The sequence below is a fragment of the Apodemus sylvaticus genome, chromosome 5 (assembly GCF_947179515.1).
Source record: "Apodemus sylvaticus chromosome 5, mApoSyl1.1, whole genome shotgun sequence".
Classification (NCBI taxonomy): domain Eukaryota; kingdom Metazoa; phylum Chordata; class Mammalia; order Rodentia; family Muridae; genus Apodemus; species Apodemus sylvaticus.
Genome location: NC_067476.1, coordinates 139,833,941 through 139,857,655, shown reverse-complemented (window position 1 = coordinate 139,857,655; position 23,715 = coordinate 139,833,941). Strand labels below are relative to the sequence as shown.

Below are 23,715 nucleotides of genomic sequence, written 5' to 3'. Positions count from 1 at the left end.
TCTGTTTAGAGTGAGGACTGTAATGCAGGGACTTGAATTTAGGTTTTCCTTAGATGAATAAAAATGGTCATTAACCCTTACTGTTTCCTTGATTCTTAAGGAGGCATACTTCCCTTGTATTTCAAGTACTATGCATATAATAGGTGTATGTATATGATGTTGTATTTCTTTGTTCTGAAAGGCTATTACTAATTTTGCGGGGGGGGGGGGGGCGGTGCGGTCCCTCTGGCAGTTGGCGTTGTTTTAGGGTTGAGGCAACATTGGGCTTTGTGGATAATCAGTTGCCTCGGGTATTTCTGAGGGCTTTGGCAAAGAGGCCCAAGACATGTGGCCCTTGGACTCAGCCTGCCTTCCATTGCAGTCTACCTCGAGACCTATGGCTGTCAGATGAATGTGAATGACACAGAGATAGCCTGGTCCATTTTACAGAAGAGCGGCTACTTGCGGACCAGCAACCTCCAAGAGGTACTTGAATTCCTTGCTTCCCTGTTTCCTGGGCTTGGGCTCCTCTGCTTTGGTGTGGGTTCTTAGATGCAGTGTATCTCAGGAAGAGGATGCTGCCTGCCTTTGAGTGACGTGTCACTTTCTTTTAGTGACATGTACTGTAGGACTGGCATATATTAGTTCAGCTATTTTGAGTTTTCATGGTGTTGTTCATCTTCAGGAAAGGAGTGATCAAACTTGTTGTGGTAACATGTGGCTGTAATCAGCCCTGGGAAGTGGAGGCAGGAGGATGTAGAATTTGAGAAAGCTTGCTTGTGGAGAGTGGAGGTAAGGCTTGAGTTAAAACATAATGGATAATGCACTTTCACTGGGAAGTTCTCAAAGGTGACAGTGGGAGTGGTTGCATTATAGTGTGCAAGCGTTCTGATTATAGCCCTGTAGCCTTAAAAATGGTTAAAATGATAAGATTTGTTTTATCAAAATAATAGAAAAAAAAGCAGGTGGAGTGCATGATAGTGATTATATAAGGCTAATACAAAGTTTATAAATTTCTTTTTCTTGCTTTCTACTAGGCTGATGTGATTCTTCTTGTCACGTGTTCTATCAGGTACAAATTTTTTCTTTCCCTAAGAAGTGAATATATTGTGTATAATCATGTCAAGGAGGCTTACTTATGGAGATGAACCAATGGCCGCAGGCCAGCGAGAGTTAGGAGTTTTTCCAGATAGTCCTGATACAACTGGATGGCATTTGCTGAGCATGACCTGTGTGCTGGGTTCCATGGGAACAGTATACATGGTTGTATTAATTTTGTTCTCACAGTAGCAATTTGTGAGGTTGCTTCTTTTATAAAACCCATGTTATCTGGGCATAGCAGTACACGCTACAATCCCAGCACTGTAGAAGTTGAGGAGGAGGATTGTGAGTTCTAGACTAGCCTGGACTATACAGTGAGATCTGCCTTAAAAGCAAAGAATAGCCACAAAAATGCCCAAACCAAGCTCTGTATATTTTATAGAGTTTTTAAACTAAAAGTGCTGTGCTCTTTAATTTCCTGATGTTTTCTGGCTACTAACAGCATATTCTTGTATGTCCCTGATTTGATGTGTAGCCAAATCATTGGGAAACAGAATTCTGAAAAGAGATGAGTGGTATTGTCAGGAGTGGCTAGGAGGTAGTTGATCATAAGAAGTTCATCAGAAGTGATAGACTGTAGGGTGGCTCAGCAGTTACGAGCACTGGCTGCTCGGCTAGAAGACTTGAGTTCAGTCTCTAGCCCCCACATGGCAACTCACAGTTGTCTTTTGTTCCAGTTCCAGGGCATCTGTGTAGCGTGTAGTTTTTGCCACCCCGCTTTAAGCTCCTGGCAGACCATGCTACCAGCTTAGCCCATGTTCCCTCGGATCCGTGGAGGAAACATATTTTTCCCCATCCCCCCACACCTTAACTTATTTTTAACCTGCCTTATTGGCTCAGTTGCTGTACATTTCTAATCTCCCACCTGGGGAAGCAGCCTATGGTCTCTCTGCCTAAGATCTCACATGGTTGGTCACCTTTTCTCCCACCACAGCATCTCCCTTCTCTTCTTGCATCTCCTAGCTTCCCTCAAGGATCTGGAGTCCTGTCTCTTTCCTTTGTCCAGTAATTGGTTTCTGGCATCTTTACCGATTGATCCATTGATCAATCAAGAACCAATTGGGGAACAGTAACTCAGCATCAGAACCCCCTGATTCCTCTATAGGTACTAGGCACACAGATGTTGGGTACTCAAACATTCATGTGGGCAAAACACCCATATACATACCAAATTAAAGAAATAATTTAAAAAAAGCAAACATATCCTCTTTTATTTGTTTGTTGTTGTTGTCCAAAGCAAGTTAGTGTTTCTACAGCTGCCTTTAATATTAACTCATTGATCTGATGTGTTCTTTTTTTGTTTTGTTTTGTTTTTTTGAGACAGGGTTTCTCTGTGTAGTCCCGGCTGTCCTAGAACTCACTCTGTAGACCAGGCTGGCCTTGAACTCAGAAATCCTCCTGCCTCTGCCTCCCAAGTGCTGGGATTACAGGGATGTGCCACCACCGCATGGCTGATCTGATGTGTTCTTACAGGGCCTCTGTTGAATGATGCTGAGCTGGTTGTTAGGGGAGATTCAGAAATGAACCTTCCATAAAGCCAGTCTTTAAAGAGCTTCGTCTAATATTGGGACTGAGACAAGTGTTCCACTAACATATGACAGAAAATACTAAGTAAACATCAAACAAGCCAGGGTGGTGACTTATGCCTGCAATCCTAGTCTTTGGGAGGTCAAGGAAGATGGCTTGCTGTGAATTTGAGGACAGTTTGGGCTACATAATGAGTTTTAGGTTAGCCTGGGCTACAGAATGTTTGAAACCACAAAGACAAATTGCCAAGTTCAGGAGAAGCAGAGTTAAGGTAGAGTGTACTTGAAGGGAGGAGACTCACAGAAGAGTTGGGGAAGGGTTTGTGAAGAATGTGGTTTTTGAGTTTTGTTAGTCTAGTCTAGATTTTGGGAAGTATAGGGAGGCTGTCATCAGGGTAAGAGAATAATAGCAAGTGGTGCTTTCCCAGTTTCTTTCCCTGAGTTAAAGGTAGATACCTGTGAAAGGATTCAGATGGCTTCCATTTTCTTTGCATTGTCCTGTTCTCCTATTTTGTTCTATAGTTTATTTTTGGCTCATTTTCACCACTTCGGATCTTTGCAGGGAGAAGGCTGAGCAGACCATCTGGAACCGTTTGCATCAGCTCAAAGTTCTGAAGACAAAGCGACCACGCTCCCGAGTACCTCTGAGGATTGGGATTCTAGGTATCCAGTTATTTTCAGATTACTGTATTTTGAGACTTGTGGTACTTGAGTGACAGAAGCCATCTAAGAAGGGCCAAGGTTAGCAAGTCACTTTTCTGGAGATGGCCCACTGTTTTGGATAACCTGTGATAGGTGAACTCTAAAAATGTAGGGTCCTGGGAGACTTCATCCCAGGATTTCTTCTTGCTGCTGATATCCTTTCCTGTCACTGTTACATAGCCTCCTGACTCCTGGCCATCAGCCCACCCTATTGGGCAGGTCAACATGGATTTGCACTCTTCTGTAGTCATGCTGGATAGATAAATTAATGATTTTTATAATTCCTACATTTAGCCGGGCGGTGGTGGCGCACGTCTGTAATCCCAGCACTTTGGGAGGCAAAGGCAGGCAGATTTCTGAGTTCAAGGCCAGCCTGGTCTACAGAATGAGCTCCAGGACAGCTAGGGCTATACAGAGAAACCCTGTCTCGAAAAAACCAAATTCTACCCCCCCAATCTCCCCCCAATTCCTACATTTATACAAGTAATTTTGAGTGCTCTAAAAACTGCAAAGAGTGCTCTGTAAACCTTCATGTGTCATAGGCTAATTGTACTAGGATAAGAAAATAGGTTTGGGACAGATTTGTGATCAAGAAAAAACATTCATTCTAGGTCAGGCCACAGATGTGCACTAATGATAAAGCGAGGCCATGTGAAGCTGTTGCTTTGAATTTATAATGAGTTTATACAATGAAACACTGTTTTGAGCTTACTAATTTACTATAGACATCCTATTGTAACCCCCCTTTTGCATAACATATCTGAGGTAATTTTATAAAGAACTTTTGTTTAAGAAGGTTTAAGAAAGCCAGAGAGGTGTGGCATCTGGGCCTCTGCCTCATCCACCAAATGTATATGTGTGGCATTTGGGGTTCAGCCCCATCCACCAAATATATATTATTTGCATATATGTGTATTTGTATATATGTCTATATGTATATGTATCTGACTGTCTATATATATGTACATACATACATATACATATAAGAATATGTATATTATGTAAGTATGCATGAACACTTGTGGAATTGTTGAGACAGGTGGTTGGGCCCAGGAAAAGCATATGTGTGTGTGTTTATGTGTGTGTTTAAATCTCCCTTTCTTTCTCTTCTGTTCTCTCTGGCTCATAAGGTAAAAATACCAAGCCTCTCATCTGATCAGTGAGGGGCCCGTGAGTTAAAGAACAAAGAACCCATATAGTTAGATTTTTCTTTCTTAATCTCCTGTTGGTAGCAGAAAGAGACAATTGCTAGAAGCCAGAGGTTTTTGGACTTAGAATAGCAAAGAGTTAAAAAAATAGAAGACTTGCCAAAGTTAAAGTAGATTTGGCTTTGCTGATCACTTACTCCATACCCCTGCGATGCCTTCCTCAGGAGACTGGGTATTGGGATAAGCCACTGGCACTAGAGTTTTTCCTTTGGAGCAGTGTTTTCAACCTTCCTAATGCTGTGACCCTTTAATACAGTTCCTTATGTATTATGTATTATGTGCTGTGACCCCAACCATAAAATTATTTTCATTGCTACCTCATAACTTAATTTTGCTACTGCTATGAACCATAATGTAAATATCTGATATGCAGGATATTTGATATGCAAGCTCTGTGAAAGCCCCAAGGGGTCATGGCCCACAGGTTGAGAACTACTGCTTTAGAGGCCTAGATCACAGGGTGTAAATTAACCTTATCTAGCCCACGCATCTCCTTTACTTGATGTTAGAGCTGCAGGATTAAATGAGATGAAGCTCCTAAAAGAGCTTTTGTAGGACTTGGAGGTATAGATGCTCATGGTGATGAGCTTCCTAGAGGGGTGGGCTTCCCAGAGGCTGATATAGTATGTATACGCAGTGACGGATATAGGAGCAGCCTTTGGAGTCTGGAGGACAACATGAGTTTCCAGTGTAGTTATCTTTGATGTGAAATACTGAACATTCCCAAGTGAAAATCCAGATCTGTCCTGACCAGTGTGGTAGCTGGTAGTCACATTTAAAATAAAAATTTGAAAATCCCTTTTTCCTTTGCATCAGATGCATTTCAGCTTCTCAGTAGCCGCAGCTGACTAGGGCCACCAGCTTGTGCAGCTCCTGCAGTGGTTTCTGTCTAGCATATCCTTCTCCATGTTAGAAAGCTCTGTTGCACAGTTGTGGTCTGGGTGGCCAGGAAGCAGTTCAAAAATAAAGCTTGGGGAGTTGGCAAGGTGGCTCAGTGGGGAAAGCACTTGCTGTCAAACCTGCTGATCTGAGTTTGATTCTGGAAACTCATGGTAGAAGGAGAGGACCAGCTTTTGTCTTCTGTACACACACACACACACACACACACACACACACACACACACACAAATGTAAAAAAAATACTTTAATTAAAAAAAAAACCTCTGCATTTTTTCTGTCCCAGATTTTGGTTAATATTATGCATAGCAGACTGCCTGTTGTAGTGTGGTTAACTTGATCACTCTTAGTATAGCCTTTGCCTCCTGAGTGCTGGGATTAACGGAGTGCACCACCACCACCCAGTTTGTCATTTCTTCCTTAATCCTTCTAGAACTATCCCTTGTATATCAAGTCATATATTCATATGGATTCTTTTTTTTTTTTTAATAATATGTAAGTACACTGTAGCTGTCTTCAGATGCACCAGAAGAGGGCCTCAGATTTCTTTATGGATGGTTGTGAGCCACCAAGTGGTTGCTGGGATTTGAACTCAGGACCATCGGAAGAGCAGTCAGTGCTCTTAACTGCTGAGCCATCTCTCCAGCCTAACTCATATGGATTCTTTTCCTATCCTCCTTTTAAAATAAATACTATTTCAAAGATTTGTTTATTTATTATGTATACAGTGTTCTGCCTGCGTGTATGCTTGCAAGCCAGAAGAGGGCACCAGATTTCATTACAAATGGTTATGAACCACCATGTTGTAGCTGGGAATTGAACTCAGGACCTCTGGAAGAGCAGCCACAGCTCTTAATATATATGAGTCATCTCTCCAGCCCAATGTATATACATATTTGGTGGGTGGACAAACTCTAACCAGTTCACTCGAACAACTACTTTTTTCTTTTAGCCTTTTTATACCACCTAAGACAGAGTTTTCTATGTAGGGAAAAGATGTTCTTTATGTAGGAAAAGATGTTCTCTATGTAGGAAAAAGATTACCTTATAGCCACAAGTTACATATTCTCTAAAAAAAGAGAATCTTTTTTTAGAACTTTAGAAGAAAGTTCATCTTCTGCAAAAAAGTTGCCCACAAAAACATATTCTTCAAACACAGATTAAAATCATTACACAAAAGGAAATTGCAACAGATTTTTGATTATGTATTCTTCTTTTGAAACTAATTCCTAACTAAACATTTCCCATCTATCTTTCTCTCTACAAGTTCATTGTAACCTGAAAGCAATAATTTTTATTTCATTGATTAACAAAGTTTAAGAAAGCCAGTCTTTAGTAGCAAGCTTTTTCTTATGCTTAGCTGATGACAATTTGTATTTACCAAGAAATAGATTATCTTATATCTTATGTCTTACTTTTGAAGTCTTGGTCAACTGAACTATTCTCTATTCTTATAATAGAATTATTCATCTTTATTTATAACCCTCTCTTTCCTGGTACACACTGAAGCCTGTTGCTATATCCCTAGATCACAGGATCTAGGAGCTCAGACCCTACCGAGAACGAATGTTTTCTTTGGTCCCAAGCCTGTTCTTCTCTTCTCAGTACAACTGCGTGGTCGTGAACGCTCACCGTGCTCCTTTTCTCACTGTGTAGCCCTCACTGCTCTGCATGGAGGGCCACGTTCTACTCTCAGTTCTAATGTTATCATATCTTTCTGGCAAAACAACTGAAACCATCTCCTTAAACCTCCTATCAACTACCCTAACTTTCTAAAACTATTTTAGTCAAATCAGGAATTCCATAAAATCATTAATTCATCTAAACAGCATTATCTCATGAAAGTTCATCTTCATGTTGATCTGCAGGAAAGCTGCCCAACAGAGAGGGCTGTCATCCAGGAAGTAATCACACCAGGCTATAGGCAGTGAGAGTCTCCATGACAATCACACCATGCCAGATATATGAGGACTATAGCAATGGCAGACATGAGAAGACACAGCAGTAGCAAGAAGTGGTCGTGGGATGAAGCCCCTGGGGCTGTGTCTCTTCAAGGTACAGCCATCACAGCTGTCTCCAGGAAGCTCACCTGCCCGCTACTGTTCCTCCTGTGTGGTGTCTGCCAGGAGTCTAGGTTGGGCCAATTTAACAGCTTAAACAATGGGGCTAGAATGGGGAGATGGCTCAGTGCCTAAGAGCATATATTGGTTTTCCATAGGACTTGAGTTGGTTCCAACTCTAGTTCCCTGAGATATCCAACACCTTTCTAGACTACACAGGCACCTGTACTCACGTGTATCCCTGCCCCAATAATTATAAATAAAAACTTTTAAAATAATCTTAAAAGTAAACTGTGGGGCTGGGGAGGTGTATCAGCAATTAAGAGCATATACTATTCTTACAGAGGACCCAAATTTGGTTCCCAGCATCTGTGTTGGGCAGCTTACAACTGCCTGTAATTGCAGATCCAGGGGATTCAACACCCTTTTACTCATGTGCACATACACAGGTGCACATTCACATGAACAAAATAATAAAGATAAAATCTTTAAAGAAACCCCAAACAACTAACCAGTACAAGGAGTTTGTAAAAGGTGTACTTTGAATTTTTTTTTTTTTTCTCTAAGACGTGGTTTCCCTGTGAAGCCCTGATTGTCCTGGAGCTTACTCCATAGTCCAGGCTGGCATTGATCCATCTGCCTCTTCCTCCTCAGTTCAGGGGTTAAAGGTGTGTGCCGTTGCTGCCACCACCTCCACCACCACTGACTTAATAAAATAATAGGTTTTGGGGGGGTATGAATTATATCAGCATAATTATATCATTTCTCATAGATTTAGCAAATATTATGGGCTAAAGAGAAAAAAAGTGTAAGTATAGTTATAAACTTAGAAATCGGCTTCTGATGTAATATATTTTTTATTTTAATAGTAATTAATTTTTAACTTTGGGAAGAAGCAGTTTTTGTTTGAGAGGCTTTTGAAGGGCAGAGGATGCTGTTTAGTCATTCATGGTGAGCTTGGTTAGAATGTAGGCGTTGATGAAAAAAATTGAGTTGCTCTGAATGTTACTATGATGTTTTTGTGTTTGAAGATATGGGTTCAGTGCTATGGGTTTGGTGTGAAGGTTAAAACTAAACTCTCAGAGGAGTTTTCTGTGTTCTTTCTGTTGGTCTTCAATGCAAGTTATAAATCACATGCCCTGAGCCTGAGCCAGGAACTGGAAGAGCTGGGGAAAGATGCTGGTTCTTTGTTTCCTAGGCTGCATGGCTGAGAGACTGAAGGGAGAGCTCCTCAACAGGGAGAAAATGGTAGATCTCTTGGCTGGTCCAGACGCCTATCGAGACCTTCCCCGGCTGCTGGCTGTTGTGGAGTCAGGGCAGCAAGCAGCAAATGTGCTTCTCTCTCTGGATGAGACCTACGCGGATATCATGCCAGTCCAAACAAGCCCCAGCGCCACTTCTGCCTTTGTGTGAGTCCCTCTGAGAGTTGGGGGATGAGTGGCGCCCTTCTCTCTTGCTTTTGAAATAGCATGTTAATCTTATGTTGAGCATAGGAAAAGGAGTAAGTGTGCAGTTATGGTACAACGTACAGAAACCAACCTCTGATGCAGTAAAAACCCCCCACTTCGTCATTCCTGTTCCCTGCTCTCCAGGGCCATTTCTCAAAGGTTTCCATGTCAGTCCTTTCTTTTAAGTATATATGTATGTATGTATTTATTTGGTTTTCAAGACAGGTTTTCTCTGTGTAGGCCTGGTTGGGTTTCCATGTCAGTAATTTTTTTATTTCTATTTATTTATTTATTTATTTGGTTTTCACGATGGGTTTTTCTCTGTGTAGGCCTGACTGTCCTGGAATTTGCTCTGTAGATCAGACTGGACTTGAACTCAGAGATCCGGCTGCCTCTGCCTCCTCAGTGCTGGTATTAAAGGAGTGTACCACCACCACCACCACCCAGCTTGTCATTTCTTCCTTAATCCTTCTAGAACTATCCCTTGTATATGCAGTCATATACTATGGATTCTTTCCTCCTTTTAAAACATAAATATTCCTGCATGTATGCCTGTAAGGTAGAAGAAGGCACCAGATCTCATTACTGATGGTTATAAGCCACCATGTAGTTGCTGGGATTTGAACTCAGGACCTCTGGAAGAGCGGCCAGTGGTCTTGACTTCTGAGCCATCTCTCCAGCCCAATATTATTGCTTTATGTTTATTTTCACTTAAGGAAATATTTTGTGCTTTCTTGATAGAAAAACCTTTTTTTTTTAAGCTGTGGTAGTCTTTGCTTGCAATCTGAGGCCAAGGCAGGAAGATTGTTGTGATTTTGTGGCCATTTTGTGTGTTCCAGGCTAGTTTCTGTTATCTGGAAAGCCATCATCTTAGAATTAGAAAGCAGTAGCTGGGAAGAAGTGAGTACCAGTTGGGAGCAGGAGGCAGGAACGTTGCTTGCTGTGGGTTCAAGGGCAGTCTGGCAAACCTGGACTCCACTGAGAGACCCTGACTCAGAAAAGCAAAGCTGGAGGCAGATATGGTGATGCGTACCTGGAAATGCAATACTTGGGTGATGGAGGCAGGGGATCAGGAATATGAGATCATCCATGATTTTGCTATATAGCAAGTTTAAGTCTAACCTGACCCACATAAGATCCCATCTCAAAGAAAAAGATTGTATGAGAAATGGAAACTATGTTTTAAATTCAGGGTCTGTTTTATAACATGTATAGAGATTTCAACCTCTACATAAAAGTCTTAATATTAGTTTATACTAATATACCTATAAAAAATGGTAGCAGTGCCACAAGTGCTGAGTCATGCCAGCAGCATGCCCCCAGTTAAATCTGGTTCATAGTCTGTGATTATGTACTTCCAGAACTCACATTAGTTCAGTGTGGCGTTAGAGGCAAAGAGAACACCTAAGACAGCTGTAGAGCTGTGACCCATTGCTTGAGATGTGCTAAGACGTTGCCCCCTTGCTAACTGTGTTCTGAACTTTCTTCCCTAGGTCCATCATGCGAGGCTGTGATAACATGTGCAGTTACTGCATCGTCCCTTTCACTCGCGGCCGGGAGAGGAGCCGGCCAGTCGCCTCCATTCTGGAGGAAGTGAGGAAGCTTTCTGAGCAGGTGAAGTTGTTCAAGCTGAGCATGATCTGGCTAGGCTGAGGACAACCTTTCTAATTATGTGCCTGTTATCTCTTCCCCTGTCTAGCTACAAGTAGTTCCATCATTGCTAGTTTGTAAAAATCTATTTTCATTTGCCTAAAGACTGAAGTTATCTGCCTCTTCCCCGTTTTCAACTCCCCTATAGTACACAACTCCTTTAGGATGGGTATATTCCATTTCAGGTATTGGTGGTAATAGAAGCCTGCCTTTACTCCTGAGCTGGGATTATATGCGTGTGCCACCACCGCCCGGCGGCATGCACATTCTTCACTCAAGGTTCTATTCTGTTGTTCAGTGTTTGGATAAGATGCACAAGTGTGAAATTTTTAAAGATAGATTTCCATATGTTTCTTGGTAGACTCAGCTAATATTTTTAAAAACTTATTTAAATTCATGGTTTGCCTGCATGTCTGTCTGCCTCCATGTATGAGGGTGTCAGATACCTGGAACTGGAATTACAGATAGTTTTCAACTGCCCTGTAGGTGCTGGGGTTTGACTCTGGTCCTCCGGAAGAGCAGCCAGTGCTCTTGGCCGCTGGCCATCTCTCTAGCTCCTGATTCAGCTAATTTTTAATCAGTGGTTTGACATGAAGCTGTTCACTAAGTTTTAAACTTGTTTTCAACATGTTTTTCCTGTTTTCAGGGGCTAAAAGAAGTAACACTTCTTGGTCAGAATGTTAATAGTTTTCGGGACAATTCAGAAGTCCAGTTCAATAGTGCAGGGCCTGCCAACCTCAGCAGAGGCTTTACCGCCAACTGCAAACCCAAGCAAGGAGGGCTTCGTTTTTCTCATCTCCTGGACCAGGTTTCGAGAATAGATCCTGAAATGAGGATTCGTTTTACCTCTCCTCACCCCAAGGATTTTCCTGATGAGGTGCGTGTTGACAGTGTTGTAACAAACGTTATCAGCACCCTAAAGCATATGATTACTTGGACCCAGTAGTATACAGCAGAGACCTTGAGTCCTGCTTTGAGGATTCTATGTTACATTACAGTATCTCCTTGCAGACCTGCTGGTCCTTTGGCAAGGTTTTAAAGTCCCCCAGGGTCAGGAAGGCGATAGGATGGCTTTGAATGGGAGCTTGCCACCACTTGTGTAGTGAGATGTTCGGTCAAGGTGGGCATCTGCATGGTAGTTAGTGATGGTGGTGGCAGAGATACAGTGAGGACAGAAGGAGGCAATATGATGTAGGGGGAAAGTGTCCAGACTTCCTGTAGCCTGGGACACACTTGGGCTCAAATTCCAGCTCTTGTCTGGTGTGTGATTCATGTTTATAGTCCTAGCTTTGGGAAGTTGACACCGGTGGATTATGAGTTCCAGGCCAGCCTTGGCTACATAGTGAGTACCAGGCCAGTTAGGACACCTTAGCAAGACTATATCTTTTGTTTTTTTCTTTCCCAAGACAGGGTTTCTCTGTGTAGCCCTGGCTATCTTGGAACTCACTTTATAACTCAGAGGTTTGCCTGCCTCTGCCTCCTAAGTGCTGGGATTAAATGTGTGTACCCAGTCAACCTTTTAATTACTTGAAAATTAGCCTTTGAGGAGAAGCAATGAGAGGAGTATCCCACCGAGCACCGAGCCATTACATGCCTTTAATTCCGGCACCCAGGAAGCAGAGTCAAGCAGTTGCTGAGGTGGATGCCAGCCTTGTCTACACAGAGTAATCTACTCTCAAATGAAGCAAAACAACAGCAACCTCCTTCTGGAATATAGAGAATATTTTTTTTCTACATGATTCTTTGGTGAGCCTTGGGTCACACATAATGTGTTCTGTTTAACCAGGTTCTTCAGCTGATTCGTGAGAGACACAACATCTGTAAGCAGATCCACCTGCCAGCCCAGAGTGGAAGCAGCCGTGTACTGGATGCCATGCGGAGAGGGTCAGACTTACTTGGGGAGAGGACATCCTTTATCTTTCCAGTTCTCCTGAATAAACACCACATTTGTTGCTAAGGACCTAGTATAGTATACAATACACAGTAACAAATTAATAAGTGATTATCATTTGAATAAATCTGTGGACAGTTGAATTTGCTGTTATGCAGCCCCTAAACAGAATAGGGATTGAGTCTCTATTTGCTTAACATTTTTTAAAGCGAGTGCTTACTGGGGGCCATTTTTTTTTTTTAAGATTTATTTATTTATTATATGTAAGCACACTATAGCTATCTTCAGATACTCCAGAAGAGGGAGTCAGATCTCATTTTGGATGGTTGTGAGCCACATGTGGTTGCTGGGATTTAAACTCAGGACCTTCAGAAGAGCAGTTGGTGCTCTTAACTGCTGAACCATCTCTCCAGCCCTCTGGGGCAGGGGAGGGGGCATATTTTAAATTTTAGTATCTTGTGTGTATGTGTGTGTGTGTGTGTGTGTGTGTAAACCAGAGGACAAGTGTCATGAGTTGGTTTCCTTCTTCTACCATGTATGTTCCAGGGATTGACCTTAATCATCAGGTTTGGTAATAAGCATCTATCTGCTGAGACCTCTCACTGGCCCAGAGGGGTGTTTTATGTACTTCTCTACATTTGTAGATGTGAAATCACAAATTGAAAAATGAATACTCATGTAAATCCATAGTGTTGTCTCTGTATTGTGTTTATTTAAGTAAGATTGAGCCAGCTATGGTGGTGCACTCCTATGATGCTAGCACTTGGGAGGTAGAGCCAGGAAGAACAGAAGTTTAAGGCTAACTTGAGCTACATGAGACCTTCTTGTAACCCTGCCCTCCCCTCCCCTGAAAAGGATGAATAGTTCATCTGCGTCTTCTCTTTTTGTTCTTTACTGCAGGTATTCAAGAGAAGCATATGTGGCGTTAGTTCATCACATCAGAGAGTCTATCCCAGGTACATTTAAGAAATGCTGAGTCCGTTTCCACAGTCCACAGTCATCTTGTTGAGTTACCAGCCTCTACCAAATTCCTCACTCTGTCATGTCATAGTTTTTGTGGCTTCTGTGTTCACTTCCTGCTTCCCCATTTTCCTCTATTCCGCTTTCCTTTCTGTCTGTCGGATTGGATGTGTGTGTTGCTCACATCTTACGGGCTCTTGCTTTGCCACTGATCTGCATCGCTATGCTTGGATTTTGACACCGACCATGTCTTGTTATGTTGCTCAGGGTATATGCCTGGCCTTGAGCGTGATCTTCCGTTTCATTGCTATTGCTTGGATTATAAACCATATATTCAGCTATTATTAGGTTTATGGCAGGTTTTAGACATGATCCCTTTATATGCTTTTCCTCCTCCCTTCCTTCTAATACATTACTGTCTGTCTGTTTTGTTTTGCTGAGATTTGGTTGAGAATGTCTGAAATTTCCCTCAAATTCTAATTTTTTTTCTTTCTGAGCTTAGAATTTACTGTGTATGCTAGGTTGGCCTCAGTCTCATGGAGTTCCAAATGCCTCTGTCTTCCTTATGTTGAGACTCAAGGTATGTGCCACCACCCCCACATTATAAATCCTGATTCTTGTATTATGTGTACTTATTTGTGCCTTGATAGGTCAGGATGTTATTGCAGCTGGGTGTACTTGTAACTGCCTGCAGTTACATCGAACGGGTTACCTGGAAGGGAAGCTGGGGATGTATGGGAAGGTGGCAAAAAGAGACTGAGACCAAGATAACACCTGCTATTCAAGGTCTCAAAGTTTAATGAAGAACTCCAAATACATAGGCCAGGGAAAACCCTTTCTCAAAGGCTGGAAGCTTCTCAGCAGAACCAGTTCAGTTGCTCTGCAGGTGGCTAGTGTTTCTCAGGAAACTGCAGGTCCTTAAAGAACAATAGGCTTCACCTTGGTCTGAGCACTCCATCCTAGGTGGAGGGAATTGTGGCTCACACCGGAGTTCCCACTTAAAGGCTGGGAGAGGAACTTCACATTGGTCAATGTCAAGTTCCTGCCAGGTGGCACCTCAATAAGGCTCTCTACATGTTCTGTGTGTATAGTGAGTACTGTGTGACTGCCTATGTGACAACAAAGATTTGCCATTTATAAAATAAATAGTGCTCATGTCATCTGATTTTGGTGGCAGCCGAATAGCTAATGACACATAGCACTTTCTACATAATTAGTATCTGATAATTCTTGCTACTGCATTGTAAATGAACATAATGTTAAATTCAGTGTTTGATCATATATACATATACTCAGTTATTATGAATAAATTAAAATATACAGATATAGTCTAGTCTAGAGGTATAGTGCTCAAGGCCCTAAGTTCTATCCCTATCACTGTAGAAAAACAATCCACTATTTCCAAATGATAGCAACAAAACAAATTGCATAGATGTATATATTTGTGTAAAATATGGAAAGAGTCACTAATAAAAGCAGGACCTGGGAGTGGAATGCTAGCGGTAGAATGCTTATCTAGCACATAGTAAGGGTCAATCTTTAACCCTGTCTTAACCAGTTGGAAATTGCACTTCTGCAGTATCTCTGAATCTAGCATGTGAAGCCAAGAATCCTTCCTAGCACTGAAGGAAATGTGAAGAAGCCAATTCTGGCCTGATAGAGAAGAGCAAGCTCTCTCCTCTTGCTCTATAATGACTTCCTCTTTCTTTCTTTTTCTCCTTTTTTTTTTTCCGTTTTCCAAGACGGGGTTTCTCAGTGTAGCCCTGGCTGTCCTGGAACTCACTCTGTAGACCAGGCTGGCCTCCAACTCAGAAATCCACCTACCGGTTCTGACTCCTAAGTGCTGGAATTGAAGGCGTGTGCCACCGTGCCTGGCATGACTTCTTTTTCACTTAGATGTGGGCTGAGTAGTCCCGTTTGCTTTCCTTCCCTCTGTCATCTATGACACTACATTCCTTCTGGAGGTAGGCAGCCACAGCACTCTAAGTGCCCGGCTTTGTCCTCTGTTGGATGTTGACAGGTGTGAGCCTCAGCAGCGACTTCATCACTGGCTTCTGTGGAGAGACAGAGGATGATCACCAGCAGACAGTGTCGTTACTTCGAGAAGTTCAGTACAATACTGGTTTTCTCTTTGCATACAGCATGAGGCAAGTAAGTCCTTGCTGGGAGACAGCCTCATTCTCTGACTAGCTTGGGGCTGATTGGCAGTGGTCTGGTAGAAAGGGTATGACAGCAAGGCAGACCTGGGGAAAATTTTTTTTTTAAAGGTTTATTTATTGTTATATTTACATATACAGTACAGTGTAGCTGTCTTCAGACACACCACAAGTGTCAGATCTCATTATGGATGGTTGTGAGCCACCATGTGGTTGCTGGGATTTGAACTCAGGACCTTTGGAAGAGCAGTCAGAGTCCTTAACCACTGAGCCATCTCACCAGCCCGGAAAATTTTTTTTAAGTTGTGGTAACTGCCATCAGGATGATTATCACCACTAACAACACGTTAGCCAAGTAAAGCCCGGGCCTCAGGATCTTACACCCATTCCTTATTCTGTTCTCATCTGTGGGTGTGGTAGTTCTTTTAGGGCACATTGGTCTGAATTTCCAGATAGTGGTATTTAGCCTTTCCTTGTATTCCTTGGCCCTTGCCTAGCTCAGTGGTTCTCTACCTGGCTTGAACATGAGCATATGTTACATATGTAGCTATGTACCCATGATGATATTAAAATACTTCTCAAGGATAATTATTGTTTCTGACTAGGTAATCTGTGCTTACAGTGTGAGGTACAGGGTTAAAACACATCTTCATTCTGCTGCTGCCAGGTTTGGGTCCATTCTTATAGGCAACTACTCCATCACTTTTCAGGAAGATTTTATGTGTTCATAAAAATGAATACCTTCCATACCAAAGACATATGCATTGATCTGTGCTTTGTTAATTTCAGTTTGCAGAGTATTTTGGAACACAGTTACATTAGTACATGTGGAGCTATCTTTTTTTTAAAGATTTATTCACTTATTTATTATATGTAAGTACACTGTAGCTGTCTTCAGACACTCCAGAAGAGGGCATCAGATCTCATTACAGATGGTTGTGAGCCACCATATGGTTGCTGGGATTTGAACTCAGGACCTTCGGAAGAGCAGTCAGTGCTCTTAACCGCTGAGCCATCTCTCCAGCCCCCAATGTGGAGCTATCTTAATAACAGTTGCTTAATACTCCATTGTATTGATAACCCACAACTTACTAGGTACTAGTTGGTGAGTATTTAGACTGCTTTACATGTCTCTATAGACAACACTAGTGAGTAGCTTAGTGTATGGATTATTTAGCTTGTGTCTAAATACAAGCTTAGGACAAATATAAAGACTAATTTTGAGTCTGTGATTTTCTTTTAAAAATTATTCATTTATTTACGTTTGCATATTTATTTGTTTACTTTGTATGTATTTGTAGGGTGTGCATGCACTGCAGAGTATGTGTGTAGGCCAGAGGACCACTTGTTGGAGTTGGTTCTTTCCACTCCATGGGTTCTAGGAGTGAATCAGGTCATCAGGCTTGGTTGTAGGCACCTACCTACCCACTGAGCCATCCTGCCAGCCATAAGTGTGTGATTTTCATTTGTTAAATTTAGAGTGACTCTACAAAGATTCTATTTCAGTTACCCTTTCTCATGGAATGCTCCTAGAACCAGAGAAGTAAATCTGGTTTAGGTTTGGGCTTTAGACCAAAGTATATGTCTGTAACTGGTGATTAGAATAAATATATTCTTCTCTTTGTGCTCTGAGGATTTGACAAGTCCTTAATGACCTTTATCCTGTTTTGTTTTATAGAAGACACGAGCGTATCATAGGCTGAAGGATGATGTTCCAGAAGAAGTAAAATTAAGGCGTTTGGAGGAGCTCATTACTGTCTTCAGAGAAGAAGCTTCAAAAGCCAACAAGGCCTCAGTGGGTTGTACCCAGGTGGTGTTGGTTGAAGGGGTAAGGTCACATACCTCGTTCTTTTTTTCATTTTAAAATTTTACTCTTTAGCTGGGCATGGTGGCACACACCTTTAATCCCAGCACTCAGAGGCAGAGGCAGGACGGTCTCTGAGTTCAAGGCCAGTCTGCTCTACAGAGTGAGGGCTACACAGAGAAACCCTGTCTTGAGACCTGGTCTCATATAGCTTACCTAAATTGACCTTGGACTTGCTGTGCAGCCAAGGGTGACCTTGATCTTGACCTGAGCCTCCTGCCTATATCTTCTTAAGCAGTGGGATCACAGGAGTGCACTGTCAGTGCTCAGGTTATGTGGTGTCCACCAAACCTGGGGCTCCTGCGTGCTAGACAAACACTACCATTCCAGCCCCAGCTTTTCACTTTTATCTTGCGTTTTATAACCTTGGTAAACTTTGTGGTTCTGGCTTATTTACTTGTTAGTGTTTTGAATTTTTTATGTATATAACCATGCCGATTTTCTTTCTTTCCAACGTACCCAGTATTTTCTTTTACATTTAGAGAGCTTCCTGTGAATATTCTAGTGATAAGTTTGTTTAAATTTTCTTAATTTTGGGTTGTCTTCATTCCTGTTTCTTTCCTCAAGAATAGTTTCTTTAAAAATTTATTTAAAAAAATAAATAAAAATTTATTTTTATTATTTTGTGTGTGTGTGTGTATAAGGGGGGTAGAGAGAGAGAGGGATGGAGAGAGAGAGAATGAGAGAGCATGAATGTTTGTGCATTTGTGTATTTGAGTGTTCAGGGAGGTCAGAAGAGGGTGTCAGATCCCTTGGAGCTGGAATTACAGACGTTTGGGCAGTGCTAGGGTCTGGACTGTGGTCCTTATGATAGAGCAGCGAGCACTCTAGCTCTGCTAAGCTGTCTCTTCAGCCCGAGAGGAATATTTTTGCTGCACGTTGTAATCTGAGTTGCTAGTGCTTTCTTTTCTGGTCTTGAAAAATGTACCATTTCCTGCTGGCCTTTATGTTTCTGATGAGAAATCATGGACATTTTTATTGGAATTTTCTAATTTTAGGAAAGCTACATCTCTTTTAGTAAAGAAATATCAAGGTTTATTGATCTTTCTGTTTTCCTTTCCCCTTCTCCTTTCCTGCCCCCCTCTCCTTTCCCTCTCCTCTCCATTTCCTTTTCCGTCTATTGCCTTCCTTGTCTCCCTCTCTTTTATTTTTTTGTCTTAAATAATAGAAATTCTTTTTTCTAGTTTTGTGGCTGGAAGTCAGAGATAAGCACAGCCAAGTTCTTGAGAGGGAGGATCCACTTCCTGGTTGGCTGGTGGCTCTCCTCAGCGCTGTGTCCTCAAATGGCAGAGAGCAGTTGCTTTCAAGATTTTTTTTTGTTTGTTTTAATTTTTTTATTCGATATAATTTATTTACATTTCAAATGATTTCCCCTTCTCTAGCCCCCCCCTCCCCGAAAGTCCCGTAAGCCCCCTTCTCTTCCCCTGTCCTCCCTCCCACCCCTTCCCACTTCCCCGTTCTGGTTTTGCCAAATACTGTTTCACTGAGTCTTTCCAGAACCAGGGGCCACTCCTCCTTTCTTCTTGTATCTCATTTGATGTGTGGATTATGTTTTGGGTATTCCAGTTTTCTAGGTTAATAACCACTTATTAGTGAGTGCATACCATGATTCACCTTTTGAGTCTGGGTTACCTCACTTAGTATGATGTTCTCTAGCTCCATCCATTTGCCTAAGAATTTCATGAATTCATTGTTTCTAATGGCTGAATAGTATTCCATTGTGTAGATATACCACATTTTTTGCATCCACTCTTCTGTTGAGGGATACCTGGGTTCTTTCCAGCATCTGGCAATTATAAATAGGGCTGCTATGAACATAGTAGAGCATGTATCCTTATTACATGGTGGGGAATCCTCTGGATATATGCCCAGGAGTGGTATAGCAGGATCTTCTGGAAGTGAGGTGCCCAGTTTTCGGAGGAACCGCCAGACTGATTTCCAGAGTGGTTGTACCAATTTGCAACCCCACCAGCAGTGGAGGAGTGTTCCTCTTTCTCCACATCCTCTCCAACACCTGCTGTCTCCTGAATTTTTAATCTTAGCCATTCTGACTGGTGTAAGATGAAATCTTAGGGTTGTTTTGATTTGCATTTCCCTAATGACTAATGAAGTTGAGCATTTTTTAAGATGCTTCTCCGCCATCCGAAGTTCTTCAGGTGAGAATTCTTTGTTTAACTCTGTACCCCATTTTTTAATAGGGTTGTTCAGTTTTCTGGAGTCTAACTTCTTGAGTTCTTTATATATATTGGATATTAGCCCTCTATCTGATGTAGGATTGGTGAAGATCTTTTCCCAATTTGTTGGTTGCCGATCTGTCCTCTTGATGGTGTCCTTTCCTTACAGAAACTCTGTAACCTTATGAGGTCCTATTTGTCAATTCTTGCTCTTAGAGCATATGCTATTGGTGTTCTGTTCAGAAACTTTCTCCCTGTACCAATGTCAAAAGCAATATACAGATTCAATGCAATACCCATCAAAATCCCAACTCAATTCTTCACAGAGTTAGAAAGAGCAATTATCAAATTCATCTGGAACAACAAAAAACCCAGGATAGCTAAAACTATTCTCAGCAACAAAAGAAAATCTGGGGGAATCAGTATCCCTGACCTCAAGCAATACTACAGAGCAATAGTGTTAAAAACTGCATGGTATTGGTACAGTGACAGGCAGGAGGATCAATGGAACAGGATTGAAGATCCAGAAATGAACCCACACACCTATGGCCACTTGATCCTCGACAAAGAGGCTGAAAACATCCAATGGAAAAAAGATAGCCTTTTCAACAAATGGTGCTGGTTCAATTGGAGGTCAGCATGCAGAAGAATGCGAATTGATCCATCCTTGTCTCCTTGTACTAAGCTCAAATCCAAATGGATCAAGGACCTCCACATAAAGCCAGACACTCTGAAGCTAATAGAAAAGAAACTGGGGAAGACCCTTGAGGACATCGGTACAGGGAGAAAGCTTTCAAGATTTTTTTATTTAGAAGTTTGTCTGTAATGTATCTTGGTATGGAATTCCTTGGTATGGAAATCCTAGACAAATTTCAGAAAATGTTTAGTCATTACTTGACTACTTGAATTACTTGAATACTTTTCCCCCTCTTCTGCCATTTTGTGTTATTAAAGTTTTAATATATTTGCTGCTAGATTGAACACTTTTCTGAATTGTGATGCAATGTCAACACAGGTGATAGATTTTTGTATTGTCCCACAAGTGTCTGAGGCTCTGTTTATTTTTCTTGAGTCTATCTCTTTTGTTTAGTTTTTGAAATTTCTATTTGTTGATTATTTTTAAATGTTTATATATATTTATAAAATATTGACAGTAGTTGCTCTTAGCAAGAGAATTAGTGGGAAATATGTCTGCTTTATCTTTCTAGAAGCCATATGTGTTATTTTAGAACTAGATTTATTGTTTATGTTTGTTCAGGCATATTTTAGTCATAACTTCTTAGAAACCTTGGTCCTCCAGGCTTCTTTGCTAAGTGTGGGGACGCTAAGAAGGGATTCCGGGTCTCTACACTGAGAGCACTAGCAGGTGACACAGGGTGAGTCTGTGGACCTGGCCTTGTGTGAAGTGAAGACAGTTGTTTCTGGTATTTTGTCTTATTTTCTGATTTTAGACTATAGGGTCAATTTGGTTCCTGTCACTGCATCTCGGCAGGCATAGACAGACTTGCCTATTTTCTAGAACTTTACCTTCTCGTTGTGGCTTATCTTTCTTTCTGATCCCATGCCATGATGGAGATTATTGTCCAATTGGCGTATTTACTGGGGGCAGGTAACTCAGCCACATAAACAATCCAAGTGCTCACTGTGAGACTGGGAGACACACGTGCTGACTGGTCAGGCATGTCACTCTCCAGTACCTGGGCTTCATGCATGTTGAAAATCGTTCCTGCAGAAGCCAAGTCTGTAAAGATTCACAAAACAGTCAGTAGGACTTTGTTTCTGTTGTGCACCACATGCTGTCCTGTTGTTGAAACAACCACACATACTGAGCTTTCATTAAGAAATATTCAGGACTGGAGAGATGGCTCAGCGGTTAAGAGCACCAGCTACTCTTCCAAGGTCATGAGTTCAAATCCCAGCAACCACAAGATGGCTTATAATTATCCACAATAAGAAACAAATAAAGAACCTATGGGCCAGAGTGAGGGAGCGAGGGGGGGAGGGGAGAAGAGGGAAAAAGGGAAGGGGGAAAAAGAAGAAAAAAAGAGATTTATTAGAAAGAAAGAAAGAGATGTTCTGATCCTGGAGAGCCTCAGACAAAACGCACAATCAGTGTCTGCCTCCTAAAACTTAGGACTGACAGATGCATACATTTTTCTCTTTGCCTTCTGCAGTTCAGCAAACGTTCTACCACAGACCTGTGTGGCCGGAATGATGCAAACCTTAAGGTGATTTTCCCTGATGCAGAGGTGGAGGATCTCACTAACCCTGGGCTCAAGGTCAGAGCTCAACCTGGGGACTATGTGCTGGTGAAGGTAAGTTGTCCATCTGACAAAACCTCAGAATACAACCAGTTTACTGTCTGGAGGTCTCATAGTCCTGTGTTCCTTCCCTGACACTGGACCAAGAAATGCCTTTCTTTAAGTTGGGAATTTCCAGTGTGAGTATTAGGAACCAAACTTAGGCTCTCTGGAAGAGAAGCAAGTTCTCTTGACTACTGAGCCATCTCTCAGACCTTATTTTATTATTTTTAATTGTCTGTCTGTGCATGTGAATGCAGGCACTTGTAGAGGCCAGAAGTCTCAGGTCCCTCTGGAGCTAGAGTTATAAGTGGGTGTGAGCTACTGATGTGGGAACTAGGAACTGAATTCAAGTCCTCAGGAAGAGCAGTATGCATTCTCTCTTTTTTTTCTTTAAATTTATTCATTTATTTATTTTTTTATATGGATGTTTTACCTGCTTGTATATCTATATATCATGTGTGTGTCTAGAGCCTGTGGAGGTCAGAAGAGAGCACTGGATCCCTCCTGGGTCTGGATTTATAGACAATTGTGAGCTGCCAAGTGGGTCCTGGGAATTGAAACCAGGTCCTCCAGGAAAGCAGCTATTGTTTTTGTCTGCTGAGCCATCTCTCCAGTCTCCATGGTATGTGCTCTTAATCACTGAGCTATTTAGTGCCAAGATTATTATTATTTAAAATAATTTAGTTTTATGTGCATTTGTGTTTTGCCTCTGGAACTGGAGTCATCAGACAACTGTAAGCTGTCATGTGCTGGGAATTGGACCCAGGACTTCTGGAAGAACAGCCAGTGCTCTTAACCACTGAGCTGTCTCTCCAGCCGAGTTTATTTTCTAAGATACCAATGTAGCTTCAGATTTAGTTGCTATATGAAAGGGGGTGCAGTAAAGTAACTGTGGGCATGACTGGTCCATGATCAGGGAAGGTTTTTATTATAAAAGTACATAAGAGAGAGAGTTCTTATGCACATGGAAGAGCCCAAAGCAGAGAGAAAGAGAAACAGACTGGACATGGATGGCCAGGGCTCTCTGTGAGAGAAGAGAACAGAACAGAACACAGAAAGGGAACAGTGAGAACACGGAGCATGGCCAGGGGCAGGGGGTAGAATAAGAGATGGATCCAGATGAGAAGACCAGGATGCTGGCTAGTGTGGGCCTTGAAATGTGCAGCTAGTACTTCAGTGAGCCTGTAAGCAGGCCTGGGCTTTGATATGCAACCATAGGTAGCTACCCAGAATTCTACTAGAGGTAAGGGAAACAACTCCTTTTGGCAGATGGGAACTGGTTTTACAAGTTCCTAAGAAAAACTGGCTTTTATCAAACAGCTAGAAATCTTCCTGTACTCCAGTCTGAGCTCATTTCTAGATATTTGGACAGCTCGAAACCTAACTTATATTGCCTTCTTATTCTGCCTCTTAATTTCTTCCCATGGTAGCTGGAGGTCACTTAGAAAGAGGATTAGTTGGTGATCAGAGTGCACTGTTTGTGTGGGAGTCTTTTGCAAAAATAGAATTCCATTTAATCAGAAAAAGGTGATGTTGAGTTACTTAAGATTTTTTTAATACCTCCAACCTGACATAGATTTATACATACATAGATTTAGTGGAAGGATTGATGCGAGGAAGGAGACTGCATTGGTCATTCATTTCTGCTGTCCACATTGTTTCCACTGAGGTCTCCTGACTGCATGAGAACCACTCCCTTATGGAATCCATGCACTCTTTCCTTTTTCCCTAAATTCCATCTCACTGAAACTGGTTCCTTGCATACTCTGCATCTCCAACAAGAAGCTTAACAATGC

General features: G+C 41.8%; 1 protein-coding gene across 5 annotated transcripts in view; it reads left to right on the top strand.

Moving 5' to 3' along the window:
• The window catches only part of Cdk5rap1 (CDK5 regulatory subunit associated protein 1), a 32,457-nt gene that overhangs the window by 3,767 nt on the left and 4,975 nt on the right, over window positions 1-23,715 (top strand). For 4 of the 5 annotated variants that reach the window (XM_052183985.1, XM_052183987.1, XM_052183988.1 and 1 more), the window contains 11 exons: window positions 362-465; window positions 1,017-1,051; window positions 3,169-3,269; window positions 8,672-8,882; window positions 10,415-10,535; window positions 11,218-11,448; window positions 12,358-12,455; window positions 13,363-13,418; window positions 15,443-15,573; window positions 17,257-17,406; window positions 21,791-21,931. In XM_052183985.1, the coding sequence (XP_052039945.1) occupies window positions 362-465; window positions 1,017-1,051; window positions 3,169-3,269; window positions 8,672-8,882; window positions 10,415-10,535; window positions 11,218-11,448; window positions 12,358-12,455; window positions 13,363-13,418; window positions 15,443-15,573; window positions 17,257-17,406; window positions 21,791-21,931 (1,379 nt within the window). The remainder of the gene's footprint in view (window positions 1-361; window positions 466-1,016; window positions 1,052-3,168; window positions 3,270-8,671; window positions 8,883-10,414; window positions 10,536-11,217; window positions 11,449-12,357; window positions 12,456-13,362; window positions 13,419-15,442; window positions 15,574-17,256; window positions 17,407-21,790; window positions 21,932-23,715) is intronic. The other variant, XM_052183990.1, reaches the window with a different exon arrangement.